Below are 18,138 nucleotides of genomic sequence, written 5' to 3'. Positions count from 1 at the left end.
AAATTTACATTATTTATAGTCCACCTTTCTTACAGAGACTCAAGGCGGATTACACATCGTAAGTCAATATGATCAACAGCTAATCATATTGACTTATGATCAATAAACTTATGATCAATAAACAATGCAGCAGGGTGTGTAAATGCAAATCTGCAGAGATTTGAAAACAAGCAAAAATCCAATACAGAGCTGAAACCATGCTGAAAGAACATAAGCAATTAAAGCTGGAATGGACCCCTTCTATCTCCATTCGTGCGTGCGTGCGTGTGTGTGTGTTTGGTCTAACTTGGGAGTGCAGAAAAATGAACTACACATTTCAAACCGCAGGCGATGGAGTCCAGTTTTGAGCACCCCTTTTTCATAAGTAACTGACTGAGAACAGAAGACTAGCACAGCAGCAGAAAGGGTTCTGTCCCTTGCCTTTGCTTGGGGCACTGCGATCCTAAACAGACATACACCCCTCTAAGCCTATTGTCTTTAATAGTCCTAGAAGGGTGTTACACTGCTTAGGATTGCACTGTCAGTTATTTTTAATACCATCGAACCTATGCTGTTGTTGATACCGCTTGTTTTGGTGCTGCAACTTGGACTGGTGCCTTGAACAGTTTGTCTGGGTCCTACGTACCAAGCATAATAGATAATTATGGAGTTACTTCCTTGTGAGGACATTGATGATGTTGAACTACAAAGTTGGTCCACATAACTAAAGAGCTGCTGTATAGAAATCTTGAAAAGATCTGAATTAGAGTAATGTGAAATTAATGCTGTGTAGTACGGGAATTCCCACAAGTGCTTAAAGTAAGGCAGAGGTGTGGGGGGGGGAGCGGGGGGGGGGGGTTCTTGTGAAAGACATTGCCCTTGTGGGACGCTCTTTTTGTTTTACCAGTAGTATGCTGGCGGTTACCCATTCAGAATGAGAGCAAGAAGTATTATGCTCACTCTGTACTTTGTGGAAACATTGTGCAACCATATATGATTGGCTGCATGATGATGCAATGTCCAGTATGGTGTCTGTAATTGGTCGGGATCACCTTGTGAGAAAGTCCTCCCCCCTGTGCTCCTTCCGGATTTTAATTTTAAACAGCACTGGCGCTGCAGATCAGGAAAGTATGCAAGGGCTGAATGGGGCACAAAATTTGTAAGCAAGGAATCCGTTTTGTGATACTTCCCCCCCCCCACTCCCTGTCTTCCTCTCCACCCTCAGGCTTTTTGTTTTGTGGGTAAATATTTGGCTCTGTCCTCATAGAAACATTTTAGTATGTTCTCTTCCAGTTCATTGACATCTTGTCTTTTTCTTAAAATGTGTATAGCTGATGCAGATGCCTTAAACATACTTCTGGAGATGAAGATGAAGAGGAGGCAGAAAAAGCCTAGCCTTCCAAGTACTGTGACAGAATTGGCCACGGAGGAGGGTTCTAAAGTGTACGTGGTTGGTACCGCCCACTTCAGTGATAGCAGCAAAAGAGATGTAGTGAAGGTAACTGGTTACGTAAAATGTGATCGCCCCTTTCTACTTCACAATGCAGAAATGCTTTCAAGAACTTTGTATGTTTTATTTGTAATGCTCAAAAGAAAGGAGATGAATTGCAACTGTGGCTGAAAGTATAACATTGCTGTGTCTAATTCCCAAGGGTGTGGTTGCCTTTGGAATAGTCAAATCTGCACAACAGAGCCAGCTAACACTACCATTGAGGATTCTGTAGGCCAAAGGGAGCCTCTGGGTTTCCAGAAAAATCTAAAGTTGTGTAATTCCACACACACACACCCCTCCCCGCATTGCTAGTGATGTCTCTGTGTGAAAAGTCGTGAAAAAAAGCCAACTGCCTGGAGTTCGGGAGTCATTTTGGTCACTGTAGCAACTATAATGGATACCAAATTTGATGCCAAAGAGTAGGAAGACCAATTTGTTTTGTAAGCCTCCTCAGGCATTTTCCCTGGAGAGGTGGCATACAGATTTCCTAAGTAAACAGATAATGCCAGGGTAAGAACCCCATGACCTACCTTGAGGCAGGTGTCTTGGTGTCCATTGTGGCTGCTACAGCAGTCCAAAATGGTGCCAGAAATTTGTGGAGGTGGTGGCGAACAGGATCCCAGAGGAGCCAGAGCCAACAGTAGAGAGTGGGAAGAAGGCTATTAAGGTTTCCCCTTCCCCTGCGATTTGTGAATTGTGATTTTGGCTACTGTATACTTGCAGACTTACTTCTATTTTTGAAAAAAGGCACTGCGTTGAATGCTTTTTAATGTTGCTCGCAAGCACATAACAGAATCCATCTCTTTTCAGACCATACAAGAAGTCCAGCCTGACGTGGTCGTGGTTGAGCTATGCCAGTATAGAGTTTCTATGTTAAAAATGGACGAGAGGACATTACTAAAGGAAGCCAAAGAAATCAATCTGGAGAAACTTCAGCAAGCTATAAAGCAGGTATGAATTCCTTGATGGAAAAACTACGTCTGTGAGCATGAAGAAATGCAGTGGAGCCCAAGTGAAAGAACGGTTTTTCTGTCTTTTTAGAACCCCGCTGCTGAGATTCCAGTGGATATGCAGTGATTGTGCTTGGGTAGATTTATTGCACAGTTGAAGGGCCATACTAGACAATCCCTGGGGACACTGCAGCCATTTTACCACTGGAAGTCCCTCACTTTACAAACAGGTGTGGACCACAGTGCAGGGTGAGGAGGGAACTCCTATTTCCTCCTTGCACTGTTTTCTCCTGAATCCAGAGTTGTTGATATATAGTAGCTATTCCAGCAGTAAAATGACAGCGGCGCCCTAGGACCACCGTATCATCTAGCTTGGTCCTTAGCATTTTCATTCATTGAAGCATGTGGAGTTGTATTATTGCCTAATACAACTCGCTGGTACGATAAAACGTAAGACATATTTGCAAAGGAGAATGTGCAGATCGGTTTGAAGTCCAAGGGACCCGTTGGTTTAAAGGAGCAAGTGCATTCCCCCTCACTACCAGTGAAGCCTGTTTCCTTCAAGTTGACTGCAAATGGCACCTGGCAACGCCTGCTCCCTCCCTCTGCATTGGGATACCAGGAATCAGCTGGGTGCTGTGCAGGGCAGCCAGGGGGAAATGCAAACGGCAAATACAAGCAAATTTTCTTTCACGAAGATGCAGCCCAAGCTTCAGTGGCTTTCCCGTGAGCAGAGCGGGCCAAGCTGTTGTTGGCAGCTTGCCCATCGCCTCTTCTCCCCCCCCCCTTCACAGTGAATCCTTTTTTGTCCTCATGTTTGCAAGCGGGGATTGAGTTTATAACCTTATGTGAATATTGGGGGAAAGGAACGCCATTTTGATACAGTTGTCAGAATATAAGAAAGGGCCACGAGAGCCTAGCACGAGCTCATCCCTTTCTATGGTTGCTGTGGGTTTTCCGGGCTGTATTGCCGTGGTCTTGGCATTGTAGTTCCTGACGTTTCGCCAGCAGCTGTGGCTGGCATCTTCAGAGGTGTAGCACCAAAAGACAGGGATCTCTCAGTGTCACAGTGTGGAAACCTTCCTGAGTAGATACAAATGACCTGCCAACTTCTTTTCCAGAATGCAGAACTTTACGTTTATCTCATTTTGTTAGTTTTAGCCCAGTTTTCCAGCTTTGCTGAGATCACCTTGAATCTCGATTCTGTCTTCTACTGTATTTGCAACCCCTCCCAGTTTAGTATCATCTGCAAATGTAATGAGCATCCCCTCTATTCCTTCATCCAAGTCATTTATAAAGACGTTGAGCAATACAGAACCCAGAATAGATCCCTGAGGCATTCCATAAGAGGATGAGGAACCACATTTTATCACCTTGTCAAGAAAAATATGCGGAACCTTATTGAAAACCTTACTGAAATCAAGATCAACTGTATCCATAGCATTTCTCTGATTCATCCAAATTGTTAGTCTCTCAAAAAAGGAGATACATTTAGTCTAACATGACTTGTTCTTGAGGAAACTGTGCTGTCTTTTAGTAATCACAGCTGTCCTTTCTAAATGTTCAAGAACTGACAGTTGAATGATTTGTTCTAAAAAATTTCCAGGTATGGACTTTAAGCTGACAGGTCAGTACTTCTTCTTTTCTCCCTTCTTAAATATGGGGGCCAACATTTGCCAGCCTCCAGTCTTCTGGCACCTCACCTGTTCTCCAAGAATTTTCAAAGATGATAAGAGCTCCAAAATTGCATTAGCGACTTCCTCTAGTACCCTAGAATACAATTCATCCTGCCCTGAGGGCTTGATTTCATTTTAAAGAGGCTAGGTGTTTACATACCACCCTTACGTCTCTCCTAGGCTGCAACTCCCTTCCTTCATCATGTGTTCTCTTTTTGCCAGGTTGAGCACAGTTTCCCTTGCAAGATAAGACTGAGCCAAAGCAGGAATTGAGCGGTTCTACCCTCTCTTTATCACCTGTTAAAATTCCACTTTCTTCTCCCCGCAGTTGGGCCTATGACTTCCTTGTTATTTTTTTGCTCTGAACATAACCCAAGAACCCTTTTTTGTTGCATTAAGTATCTCTTGCTAGCCTTACTAAGCTTTAGCCTTTCTAACACTCATCCTTCAAGCACTGGCAATTTGTTTATATTCATCCTTGGTTATGTGGCCCATCTTCCATTCCTTAAATGTGCCTTGTTTAGTTCTCAGAACTTGAGAAAGCGTTTATGGAGCCACCTTGGCTTCTTTAGGTTCCTCCCATTTTTCCTTCTCATTTGTGATTGTGCCTTCAGTATTTTGCTTTTAAGAGAATCCCACCCATCTTGAACTCCCTTTTCCTTGAGTATTTCTGATCACAGGATTCCACCCAGCATAATTTCTCTATGCTGATTAAGAGGACACTCTTAATCTAGCCATAATTATTTCCATGTGTAGAACTTTCCAGAATGCTTAAATGAATTTTTTGGGGACGGCCAGTTTTTTCTGCCACATGTACCCACTGTAGATAATGCATTTCTAAATGGAACAAATAATAATGTTCTGACTTTGTTTTTCTCTATTTGGCAGCTATCCATATGTTTTAATGCACCTTAATTCCAAGAACCTGCCCTTTGAATTAAATCTTGCTATTCACATTTTCATGTCTGGGCAAGGTGGGAAACTGAGCATTAACTGGGTGGGCTAACTTAGCACTATTTTTATTTTATATCCTGTTTCTTCCTTAGCAGGTTACCAAAAAACTTTTAAGCAACCATCTTGTATAGCGGTGGTTGAAATAATGCAAAACATGTTGAGCAGTAAGTCAGCTTGAAAGCCAGAGCTGGTGGGTCATTTCCCCTCCTCCCCGTTCACCAGCTGGTGGGGCATTTCCCCTCCTCCCCCTTCACCAGACTAATTTATGTTTCTTCGCTGCTGCTGATGGCACCGTGTGAGTGTGTCCTGTTCTCTGGTCATCCATACAGGTGAAGCACTCTCCTTTTTGAAAAATGCTTTCTCTCGCCCCCCTTCCTCCCCCATTAGAATGGACTCATGTCTGGATTAATGCAGATGCTTCTGCTGAAAGTGTCGGCGCACATCACGGAGCAGCTGGGGATGGCTCCTGGAGGAGAGTTCAGGGAGGCTTTCAAAGAGGTGAGATTATTCAAAAAAGGCGGCGGGGAGAGGGAAGGCAACTGGCTATGTCTTGTGAAGCAAAAATGCCAACTGAACAGCAGGAGGCTGTCGCTGAAGAAACCGCTTTGACGTTCCTTTTGGTTGCATTCTTTTGTGACTCATTCAAACCTGAAACAACGTCTGAAAAGTTACTGTCAGTAATCAAATATGCTTCTTGTTTCTATGTCTGTCTTCATTTTTTTCAGTGAGAACTGTTACTGTACACAGCAGTAAATAAGCTAAAACTTACACAGTGGGTTTTGTAGCTGAAAGGGATGTTAAACAGATTGGGAAAGGTTTTATTTCACTTTATCCCATACCTCAGCTACTAAATTAACATCTTTTAGTTAAGTTGAGCCTGATGCATCTCCTTCCATTGGAATATTCTAGAAGGAGGTGAGTTTTTAGTGAAACGGAACCTTCAGATATTTATTTCGGTCCCTGTAGACACATAACAGAATGGATCAAATATGCCAGTAGGCTGAAATCATAAAATGTGGGTTTTTTTCCTGATTTACACTGTGGCACAGAATTTTAGTTTGAAGAGAAATTGCTTGAGATGCAATTTTAGTGTTTTTATCATAATATACTTACAATATGATCATATTACTGTCAGTATAAGAGCTGAAACAGACGAGACGAGTTCCCTCAATTCAACCTGGGTTGAATTGCCTCAAGGTTTGACGGGAAATGTAGGCATTTCTCCTTCCCTCGCTCAGAGGAGGAGGGGGTGGAGGAGGGCTCCTCTTGCCCGGCCGCTGCCGTTCCCAAGCGCAAGGGACTCAAGGAGCCTGGAAAGTGGTGGGGGGATGCTCTTAGGCTGGGGCGCGGCGGCAGTGGCGCTCTTGCTGCAGCCGCCCCCCCCCCGCCCCCGCCTCTTCCTCTCGTCCTCCTTCCTCTCGGCTTCCTTCTCCAGCGACGAGAGAGGCGGCGGCGGCAGCAAGAGCGCCGCCGCCACCGCGCCCCAGCCTAAGAGCATCCCCCCACCACTTTCCAGGCTCCTCGAGTCCCTCGCGCTTGGGAACGGCGGCGGCCGGGCGAGAGGAGCCCTCCTCCTCCCCCCTCCTCCTCTGAGCGACGGGAAGGAGAAATGCCTACATTTCCCGTCAAACCTTGAGGCAATTCAACTCAGGTTGAATTGAGGGAACTCATCTCATCTGTTTCAGCTCTAAGAGCATGCTTTTGTCAATCTGTTGCTTTAAATGTGTACTACCTGTGCTTTGTTTGCTTTGTTGTCTAATATCAATCCTAGAAGTGATTATGTTCTGTTTCAGTATTTTCTTCTACTTTGTATTGGATTCTTGCTAACGCTATGTCTTTTTAAACTTGTATCTATTTACCCTATGGCATTGTTTATGGAAATGCCTTGATACTGTATGGAAATGTACTTGATATGGATTGTACTAATCTCATATTGTGTGATCCGTTTTGAGTATCAGTGAAAAAGGCGGGCTATAAACAAACCAACCTCCGGTTGTATATAATGGTAACCTAAGGGCTAACATGCTTCTTGCAGGCTGGCAAAGTTCCTTTCTGCAAGTTTCATCTTGGTGACAGACCAATCCCAGTTACATTCAAGAGAGCCATTGCTGCGCTTTCTTTCTGGCAAAAGGTCAAGCTTGCCTGGGGCCTGTGCTTCCTCTCGGACCCTATCAGGTAGGAATCTCAAGCCTCTCAGGCCTAAACGGTCAGCTCATAGGAATTGTTGGGCATGTATACAGCACTTGGTCTACACTAGAACCTCTTTTATTTTTTAAAATGTTTATTTGAAATATTTATGTACTCTTCTGCTGATTCCGCCCCCCCTTCCCCCCCCCCCATGCCGCCTCTGGGATCAGCAGACACCCAAGAACAGAAGTAGGTGTGCTTTACACATCTACGGTGGGGGGCAGAATTGTCAAACACAGTACCTTTCTTCACTCCTCTCCTGAAGTACTCCGGGGTGATAGGATTCATATCACTTACCCCTTTCTAATTTTTGTCATCACTTTTTAAACATCTCTGCAGCTATGAAGGCTAGAAATGTGCTCTTTATTTTCATAAGGGGAGGACTTTGATCTCTAGAGCAAGCCCTTAACCTGCAGGAATTGCCAGCAACCTGTGCACTGCTTGTTCTGATAGAATTTAATCCAACATAGGCAAATAATTCAGTAATAAATTAGATAGTCCATCTTCAGTTTTAACACTACCTAGTAGGGGTGTGCAATTGCGGATTCTGATTCATAAAAAACACCCAAATCAGACCCAATTAGGAAAGATTTGGGATTCCCAAATCAGGCCCAGCATTGCTGGCCCATTTCCGGATTCGGATCACTTCGGAAATCTTAAAGTCAAACCCCACTACTTGCTTCAGCTGACACGTGGGGAACAGCCTGCTCCCTGCCTGTCAGCTGAAGCAGGCAGCAGGGTTTGAAAGTTAAAGTGCCCCTTTCCAAACGAGCGCTTTCAAACCTCGGCACCACTTGCTTCAGCTGACAGGCAAGGAGTAGGCTACCCTGCTTGTCAGCTGAAGCAAGCAGTGCCGAGGTTTGAAACTTAAAGCGCCCTACTGCTTACTTCATTTGATGGGAGGGGGACAAGGGGGTTCCCTCCTTCCCCTCCTATTGGGTGAAATAAGCATCAGGGTGGGAAGTTTGAAGGCAACATTTTTCTTGCTGCTGCAAGTGGCAAGAAAAGCGTTGCTTTCTGGTGTGTTCCGAATCTTTATGGAGCATACCGATGTGAGCCAATAAGCGATTTCGCTTATTTCCAACTCTTTTTCCCCGCTTTGGAAATTCCAAAGCGGGAAACCCAAATCTTTTTTTGTTGCACACCCCTGCTTCCTACTGTACCATCTTAATTCCTTCTTATGGCTAATGAATGAATAGGATTTATTTAGCAAAAGAATAACGTTATCGTTCCCTCATTACTAGGATTGGTATTCTGTTTATGGACACATTGGGAGCCAAAGGAGGGAAGGATTTAGTACTTGAGGACAGGATGGGAAATCTTGCAAGTATGCAGCAAAATCATCTCTCTTTATTTTTGAAAAAAGCTCCGGGTTTATATCTGGCTGCAATAAACGTCAGCAGGGTGGTGAAAAGAACAGAGGCTGAGCAGAAAATATGTAGCAAATGATAGGTAGAAATATTTGAATTCCAATTGAGATAGTAGGCCTTAACGCCTCAAAGCAGAGTTGTGGAGAAGGGAATAAAAACGGGGATTGGGAACACTTTCAAAGTAGGCTTGGGGTGAGGGATGAAATAGTGTGTAACCACAAAAACATTTTATAATAGTCTGAGGGAACATCCAGAATGCAGAACTATTTTTTAAAAAGAGGAAAAGTCCAAATCAAAGAAGACTTTCTGAGGCCTACACATGAGGCAAATAGAACAAGAGGAGCCACATAAAAGAAATCAGTTTTCTTACAGGAAAGAGGAATAACTCGGGAACAAATGTTGATGGTCATTGGTTTCTGTAGCATCTCTTAACTGTTGAGTGTCCCCTTTCACAACATCCTTCTCCAATGTTTGGCTGTATTTACAGCATGCTTTTGTTTGTTGAACCTCTGTCAGAGTAGATTTAAAACATTCCGTTTGATGGGGGATATATTTTTGAGTACAAGGAACAGTGGGCTCTAACAAACCTATGCCCAAAAGATCAATCTTTGCTGCTGGATAAGCCATTTATATATTTTGTTATGTCAGCAAAGAACCAAATGACAAATACAGCCATTAGAAAACTCAACTTGAAATACAATATACAACAAAACTCAACTTGCTATACAATATACAACTTCCTGTACAATATAAACATGCTAATGCCTGAAATAAATCCATGTGTGCAGGTATATGCCACAAAAGAGATGGCCCAAAGAATATTCTGCAAGTTTTTATCGTGATCCTAATAAAAACAGAAGTCATTAATAACTTTCCAGAAGTGGGTGAATTAGCAGCTATTTTTAAAGAGGATGGCCGTACAGTTCCAGCCCACATGTCTAACATTCTCCTGAATTGTTCCTAATTTTTGTAATGCTAGTTTTATTGTATTGCTTGTTAGCGGTCTCATGGTATTTGAATTGCTTTACGCTGTGTAATCTGTATTGAATCTCAGCGGGAAAGGTGAACTATATATAAAATGAAATCAAGTTCCAGGTAGCCCCATTGGTCCAAAGAAAGCCCTCAAAACAAAAGCCAAGCTGTAGCTTTTTGTTAAGACCAAAATAACACACAATAGTGTGCAATCTTTCAAGTTCTTCAGAACCTCTTTATGAGATTGGATGTTAAAAAAGAAACAAAAGAGAAGTGATGGGGCAGGTTTCAGGCTGCAATCTTGAGCTTCTTATTCTCACCCTTTCTCAAAAAACTTGAAACTTAGTAGGAAACTTACTTATTTATTTTATTTATGCCCCATCTTTCTCTCCAACGGGGACCCAAAGCAGCTGACGTTGTTCCCCTCTCCTCAATTTTGTCCTCAAGCAAGCCTGAAAAGTAGGTTAGGCTGACCCAGGGTCGCCCAGCGAGCTTCCATGATACGGCAGGGTTTTGCCCCTGGGTCTCCCAAATCTTAATCCAACAGTGTAACTAGTATGGCATACTGGCTGTTGATGACACAATGGCAGACTCCAGTTTTAAATGTAAAATCAGTGCAGCGCATCCCAGACACGAAAGCTAAGGTTGGTGGAATCATAATCGTATGGTTGGTCAAGTTGGCCATGGCTGTTTAACACACGAGCACCAACTGGAGTAAGAAACAAGTTCATGTGACTGTAGCTTGTGTTGTACCATTAGATGGTTAGGAAAATGTTAAATATACTACCATTAATTTAGGGAAATCTTCCTAAGCATTTGCAGTAGCCTGTAGATGCTGGCTTAATATAATTAAATGCCATCCAGTTGCTGCAGCTGACTCATGGCGACCCTTCATAGAGTTTTCAAGGCAAGAGACGAGCAGAGGTGTTGTTTGCCATCACTGTCCTCTGTGAAGCAACCCTGGTCTTCCTTGGGAGAGACCCATACTGACCATGGCCAACTCCGCTTAACTTCCAACCTCTGGTAGGTAGGTAAAGGTAGTCCCCGGTGCAAGCACCAAGTCATTACTGACCCATGGGGGGACGTCGCATCACAACGTTTTCTTGGCAGACTTTTGTTACGGGGTGGTTTGCCATTGCCTTCCCCAGTCATCTACACTTTACCCCCAGGAAACGGTCTCATTTTACCGACCTCGGAAGGATGGAAGGCTGAGTCAACCTTGAGGTGGCTATCTGAACCTGGCTTCCACCAGGACTGAACGCAGGTCATGAGCAGAGCTTGGGCTGCAGTACTGCCACTTACCACTCTGTGCCACAGGGCTCCTGTCCAAGCTCTGAGCTCAAGCTAATCTGGGCAAGTTTATTTCTGTGTTTCAGAAAAGATTGTCCTGTATGTGCATTTCTTTGAGCTTTGGGCAAAAGAATTACGTGAAAGATCTGGAAGACTGCAGTTCAGAAATACCAAATAACTAATGCAACAGGAGGTGAAATGCTGAAGGTACAAAATAAAAACCTGACCATGACACACACACTCCCGAACTGTGCCCACAAGCACACATAATATACATATCCCACAGGTAAAATGAAATACAGTGCCTGGAGGCTCAGAGTTACAGGTTGGCAGTAAGGCCTATAATTTTATTTGTGGGCCCTCCTGTCAGTCATTAATTGATGGGGTGCAGATTAATTAGGTTTTTCGTTGTCCTCCTTCACTGGCACTGCGTGTAGCTCTCTCTCTCTCAACCCCAGATTTTTCCCTGAGTTCCCTCTAATAGAATCTCCCTCCCACCCCCCAACTCTTCTCTTTTCCCCAGTCAGCATGGCTCTGCCAGACAGTTACACTTACGAGGTTAAGCTAATTTTTTTTCAGTGTCTCATAGCATAAATCCTAAATATAGCATCTGTTCTGTTAATTACACAGTAACTACACAGACATTACAGCTGTGTGTGTGTTCTTGATTCGGAGCTGAATACATCTGATGGTTGGACTCACACATGATGAATGTGAATGTGGGAGTCAACCTTAAGGCTTCTGGTTTCAGGTTCACTTCGGGCTACAGCTTTTGGCGTTAACAGATTTCTATGATTGGTAGACTTTGTCCTCCCCCCCCCCTTTTTTTTTTTACAATAACAAAAGGTTTATTCCTTGATAATGGCCAGGTACCTTATGTTCTGTGCGGAAGATATGCAAGTAAAGTACACTTTGACGCGACTCTCTGAACAAAGCCAGAACACTGTATGCCAATTTAGAAGAAGAATGGTTAGATGAAACCTAATTGCCTAGTTAAAGTTGCGTGCATCTTGTTCTCTCTGCATGTTGGCTTGAATGATATAAACTGCAACACAGCTGTAACAAGCAAGCAAGGCCGCAGAGGTCACATGATATAATTAGGATGTGCTTTCTGTGTTTTTACTCATCCTAAAACATCCCATTCACTCTCAGGCTGACAGCTCTTTCTTTTTTTTTCCTTGTACGTTCAGCAGAAATGTCTGCCAAGTAGGTTTCTTGGCTACTTTTCTGCAAGCAGGCAATTTTGACTTCTTAAAAAAAGGAAAACTGATTCCTTTGGAAAGTGAGTTCTGTGCCAGATTCCCACCCCACTATATCCAGAGAGTATACAGAGTGCCTATTCGGGTTTTTTTGAGTAGATTTTTATTCTGATGTTTGTATTATAAAATGACATAGGGTATTTGGGTGGAGGGGCTGTAGAAAAGCAACCAACAGCAAAATATTCACTTTATTGTTACAGGTTGTCATCGCGGTTAAGAGTGGCAGGACTCTAATCTGGAGAGCCAGGTTAGATTCCCTACTCCTCCACTTGAAGCCACTTTGGGTCAGTCACAGCTCTCTCAGGGCTCTCTCAGCCCCACCCACCTCACAGGGTGAATGTTGTGGGGATAATAATAATAACATACTTTGTAAACCGCTCTGAGTGGCTGTCAAGTTGTCCTGAAGCATGGTATATAAATCGAACGTCTCTTCCTAGAACAGAGTTTTCATTAGTATAGTGTGCTAGCTATAATTGTACATTGTTGGAGGACTCAGATGACCAATTTTTCCTGCCTTCCCCCATTGTGTATGATCAACTTCCATTGGAAAAATTGCACGTGAAGCAGACACACTGATCAGATCCATGGCTGCCTCTCTTTCACTAAGCTGCTAGAATCTCAGCTAGTACGTTAGACCATTCCTTTTCTACTTCTCATGAAGAACTACTCCAATTCTGTGCTCATAATCACTATGGGGGACTGGAGTTCTGTTAGCTCTGTAAGGATATGTTAAGAATGGAAATAAGCTGTTAATTTTGCTATACTTTAATCGTACTATAGAACCGTGGCTTTAATTCTACCAGGGGCAACACTGTCACAGCAGCAAAACTTTAACTTTCTTCCCCAGGAGACAAGCTACATAATTTGTGTTTTAAATTGTGCGGCAGGGGTGGTTAATGTATAAGTTACCTGCATTATTTTGAATATAACTCACTGGGTTGGATTCTTTTTAACAGTGTGTTTTCACGTGATGCCACATCATGGGAATTATGAAAATAAGAACCTCTGTTATAGCTGCCTCTTGAAGAATTGACCTTAATTATGCTTACATAGGATCCAACCAGTGAGCGAGATTTCTATTTCTTGGCAATGAGTGTTGGCACATTTCAGAAATTGGAGGTCTTCTTTGCCATTAGGGAGCAACAGGTTGGATCTAGCAGAATGTTTCCATGAAGGGAAGGATTTCTGCCCACAGGGCAGGGGTGGCCAAACTGTGGCTCGGGAGCCACATGTGGTTCTTCTAGACATATTGTGTGGCTCCTGGAGGTTGCTGAGTATCGCCGTGGCCATACATTTTATTTTAGTCTAGTTTATTTCTCTCCCTTTCCTCTTCTCTTTCCATGTCTTTCCCTCCCTTTCCTCCTTTCTTTCCATGTCTTTCCCTCCCATTTCTTTTCCTTCCTTCTTTCCATGTCTTGCATATTTTCAATAAAAATGTTGGGGTTGCCAGTTCTGACTCAGAAAATATCTGGGACCTTTGGGGGTGAAGTCTAGCAAGGATGTGATGTCACTTTTGTGATGTCACTTCCATGTCAAAGGTCACACGATGTCTCTCCCAAGCTCCTCCCCTTCCGATGATGGCTCTTCCAGCATACTGCACCAACCCCCCCTTTTCTGTGATATCACTTTCAGAACACTCCCCCAAACCCACCTCCTCATCTGAAATCACTTCAATGCATCATGTCGTGTGGCTCTCAAACATCTGATGTCTATTGTGTGGCTCTTATTTTAAGCAAGTTTGGTCACCCCTGCCACAGGGCATGATTCCACTCCCCCCTGCCCCCCCCCACTGCTGCCCATGAGTAGTATTTCAGGGTCATTTGGGGCTGCTACAGAAGGGGGGAGGTGAGAAAGTTGCACTGTGCGGGTAAAAATACTTCACTGCAAGGAAACAAGCCAGTGTTTGTACATTACTTTAATCTCCGAGAACATGCTATAGACACCAGGACTCTTTGTTTCAGTAAAGATGATGTGGAAAAATGTAAGCAAAAGGATTTGCTGGAACAAATGATGGCAGAAATGATCGGCGAGTTTCCGGACCTTCATCGGACAATTGTCTCGGAAAGAGATATTTACTTGACTTACATGCTGAAGCAAGCAGCAAAGCGAACAGAACTACCTCGTATTTCCGAAGGTACGTAGACGTCCATGAATGAGATGTTTCCCAGTGACAGTACTATAAACTCTGCTGCCTCGCAGAAAAACTAAACTAGTCTGTGCAGGTAACCGAAACTAGTTTGACAGCACTTTCTACTGAAACCCAATCTCAGCTGCCTTATTCGAGAGAGCAAGTTGAATGATTCCTTGTTTCAAGGGTAATCCTTTAGCAAGTTTGGACTTTTACCCAGAAGAAGACAAAAAGCTTCAGTTCCACGTCTCTGACATAAGAAATCTGTTTCTCAGGACTACTTAGAGATAGATGAGAATTATAGAAAATATGCATCAGAAGTACTGCAATGTGTATTTTAAAGGGAGGTCACAAATTGTAGATATTCCTCTTGGCAGAATTTGCCCAACAAATCCCGGGTATCCTTGATATGCAAGATAAGGGGTTCAGATTGTGGATCTCAAAACGAATGGGTATCTTGCATCCCCAATTCTGCTTCCTTTCCTGCCCTCCATCTTCTTTCTCATGGCGGTGCTGAGTAGTGTTATAGTGCCAAGCACCATTTTGGCCTCCTACTGTTCTAGAATGTTTTTTACAGACATCGTCCTGTACTTGTTTGCAGTCCTGTTTATGGAGAGGAACTCCTTCCATGGATGGATCTAGCCCCATGTCAACATTTAACAGATAAAACAGTTAAGGGCGGTTGTTAAAAGCAGCAACTAAGGTGCATAAAACAGTTTTGGGATTAAAGATAGTCTACTTCTTCTCCCTTCCCTCATTCCCGTATACACACTTTAACCACCCACTCCACCCCCCCTTCCAAAGTCCACCGATTCATCCAATATTTTCTGTCCTCATGTAAATTGGTTCAAGCATCTGACCAAGCATCTCATTCCTGCCCCTATTTCTTTATACCTTCCTCTCCAGTCAAATGAAAAGCTTTGCTGGCAATGACTGTCACACATTAAAAGGCAAATTTGAAAGAAAGATAGTCCCACTTCCTGAATGCCTGCTGCAGGTTCCTCTACCACCCCTGTGGCTTTTGTCAGTCTCCTGAGGAGCTAGAATTGCATAATTGCAGGGGCCATTGCTGAAAAGCCCCTGTTCTGTTCTGGTGAAGGGGCTTGGGCATCTTGATTTCCCAATCCCTTTAGGCACCACTTCTGTGTATCATTGTCTCAGTGTCCTGGATATATGCTGTGAAATTTTGTATTAAAGGTATTAAAACATAAGTAAAGTTTAGAAAGCCGAAGGAATCAGTGACAATGATTCGCTACAAAGAAGAACTTCTAACTGCCCTATGTTTCTGCTAGTATATCCATAAACTAGATTCCAAGTGGGATGTAGTAATTAGTGGGCAAAGGTGACCGTTTTGGTGAACAGGATTGAATCCAACCAGCCATGAAGGTGCATATTTATGGAACAGTTCTTTGTCATCTTCCCAAGAAGAATCCCCAGTTGCTTCTAAAGGTTGAGAGAGCCCCAAGAGGCAGATGGGATATAGGGTAGGGGGCTGCCATGCCAATGAAAAATGAATAGAATCCCCCCTCCATCACTACCACCACACACACATGCACACACACTGTCTTAGATAAATGGAGCACAAGTTCAAAGAACTGAGGGCTGTCCACTTCTGCAGATTCCTACTGCCGCTTCTCCCTCCCACACTGCATCGTATGCCATTCCCAAGGTTCCCCTGACTCTCAGCAGCCTTCTGGGGAGAGTTCAAGCAGAAGGCAAGCAACGTTCCTTATACAGACTCTGTTCCGCTTACCACTGCCTGGATTCAAGCCATGAGCACTTCCATGCTAGGAAGAGTATGAGCAAACAGACTGTATGGTGGTCTTTTTTCATCTCTCCTTTGGTTTTAGCTGAACCTAGAAGATGTGTCCCTTCCGTTGTAGTTGGAGTGGTTGGCATGGGTCACGTGCCTGGAATCGAAAAGAACTGGAATACTCACTTGAACATCCAGGAAATAATGAGGTAATTCTTTCTCTGGTAGGTTGGGTCATTTTATTATAATAATAATAACAAGAACATTTGATTTATATACATCGCCCTTCAGGACACCCACTCAGAGCGTTATTAATATCCTCACAACGATCACCCTATGAAGTGGCTGGGGCTGAGAGAGCTATGAAAGAGCTGTGACTGACCCAAGGTCACCCAGCTGGATTCAAGCGGAGGAGTGAGGAATCAAAACCGATTCTTTAGATTAGAATACAGCCGCTCTTAACCACTACACCAAACTGGCTTTCTTTGTAAGTTACTGTTTGTGCAGTTAATATGGGGATGGGGCAGGAGAAGAAAAAGCCAATTAAATAGATACACTAGCAGAATACTGAATTTTCAGAATGATTTAGCTGATTAAAAAAAAACCTTTATTGAGCAGAATTTTTTAATAAGGGTTTGAGGCAAAGAGTCCTGTTGATTCCCGGGCAGAGCAAATTGCTGCAAACAAAGATTAAGGAACAACACATTGGCCCCTGTTTCATTTGGCCACCACTGATACCTGGAGTTCAGATTGACAATTGCCTTTCATCTGATGCAAATAAACCTTAGGGATTTGCACTCTGAAAGGTATTGGAGAAAAATGAGCCAAGGTGCAACAATCACCAGATTCATAAAGAAAGCCCCCAGACAGTGATTAGAAAAACTCAGAGGTCATTATATTATAATCTAATGTACTTAAACTGTAGACACAATGCTGTAAGTAAATACAGTAAAATAAACATATTTTAATGCTAATTTACACAAGGTAAGAGTCATGGCCAATATTTTATTTATGTTATTTATTACATTTCTAGACCGCCCTCCCCATCGGATGGGCTCAGGGCAGTGTAACAACATACAATTTATAAGATACTGTTTAAAACAATCAAAACATTATAAATAAACATTTAAAACATTTTTCCATGTGCAATAAAATTTCTCAAATGGCAGGTATAAATATTAAAATTCAGCATTTTAGGCGCAGGGCTTGGCACTTACATCATGACCTGCGTCACACTTTATGAGCTCCTGCATGGGTGGTGGGCGGTCTTCAGTGGTATACAGTTAGTTCAGTAGTACAGCATGAAAGGCGAGTTCAAATTCACCTGGAATTTTGTGTGTATAAGGGAGATTGGGTTTCCAGTTCCTCCTCTGGATGGACTCATATTGCAGGCACCCTTTTCTTCCTCTTTGTTGGGTCCTTTCCTACATAGCCTGGAATGGGTGTCTGGGAGACTTCTCCCCACCTCCCTCCAACCCCTCTGGAGGAGAGCACGGCAGCCTGCTCATGCGCACCCACTGCTCTCTGCGCTTCGCAAGGGAGCTATCTCTTGAGAGAATGATCGGGACTTGCTCCAGCTGTGGCTGCAGCTCAGCTCTGCCTTCACTTCATTGCTGAGTTGTGTCAAAAAGCTATCAGCCGCAGTGGCTCTTTCAAGGGGAGCTCCGTAGCAGCTGCTGGTTGCAGATGGGGATTCCCCTGCCCCCAGATGTTATCCTGACTTCCTGTTTCCTGTTCTGTGAAGGCTTGTGTAAATCGCAGGACCTGCTCGTATAACACAAGTAGGATTTCAAAACTGTATTATAGCATAAACTAATGATGTGGAATGCTGATGGATATCATTCCCTTTCAAGTCTTCTGATCCGTACAGGATGATGATACTTGAAAGTGATTACCAGGCTTAACTGTCTTTGAGTTAAATATTGAACAGGGTTGTTCAGCAGGGGCAGAATAGGGCAAAATGACCATAGCTTTGGAATCTTTTCATCAGCACCAGTATTAGCAGAATGATATATCGATCAATGGATGAAAAATGCTGTATTGGATTTAACACCTATGTTATTTTTAAAAAAAAAAAACATGCCATGACTGTAGTTTTAACGCAAGTGATGAGTGTTATTTCTTTTCG

At 43.3% G+C, this 18,138-nt stretch overlaps 1 protein-coding gene across 2 annotated transcripts in view; it reads left to right on the top strand.

Moving 5' to 3' along the window:
- TRABD (TraB domain containing) overlaps nucleotides 1–18,138 on the top strand; it is a 39,082-nt gene that overhangs the window by 17,513 nt on the left and 3,431 nt on the right. Inside the window, exons 4-9 of one of the 2 annotated variants that reach the window (XM_054989000.1) lie at nucleotides 1,311–1,477; nucleotides 2,282–2,422; nucleotides 5,439–5,549; nucleotides 7,087–7,226; nucleotides 14,091–14,263; nucleotides 16,108–16,219. In XM_054989000.1, coding sequence (XP_054844975.1) covers nucleotides 1,311–1,477; nucleotides 2,282–2,422; nucleotides 5,439–5,549; nucleotides 7,087–7,226; nucleotides 14,091–14,263; nucleotides 16,108–16,219 — 844 coding nt within the window. Of the gene's footprint in view, nucleotides 1–1,310; nucleotides 1,478–2,281; nucleotides 2,423–5,438; nucleotides 5,550–7,086; nucleotides 7,227–14,090; nucleotides 14,264–16,107; nucleotides 16,235–18,138 lie in introns of both variants that reach the window. The other variant, XM_054989001.1, reaches the window with a different exon arrangement.

Source organism: Eublepharis macularius, chromosome 9 (genome assembly GCF_028583425.1).
Source record: "Eublepharis macularius isolate TG4126 chromosome 9, MPM_Emac_v1.0, whole genome shotgun sequence".
In the NCBI taxonomy this organism is placed as follows: domain Eukaryota; kingdom Metazoa; phylum Chordata; class Lepidosauria; order Squamata; family Eublepharidae; genus Eublepharis; species Eublepharis macularius.
Note: the sequence above shows the minus strand (reverse complement) of the source record. Positions and strands in the feature narration are given on the sequence as shown.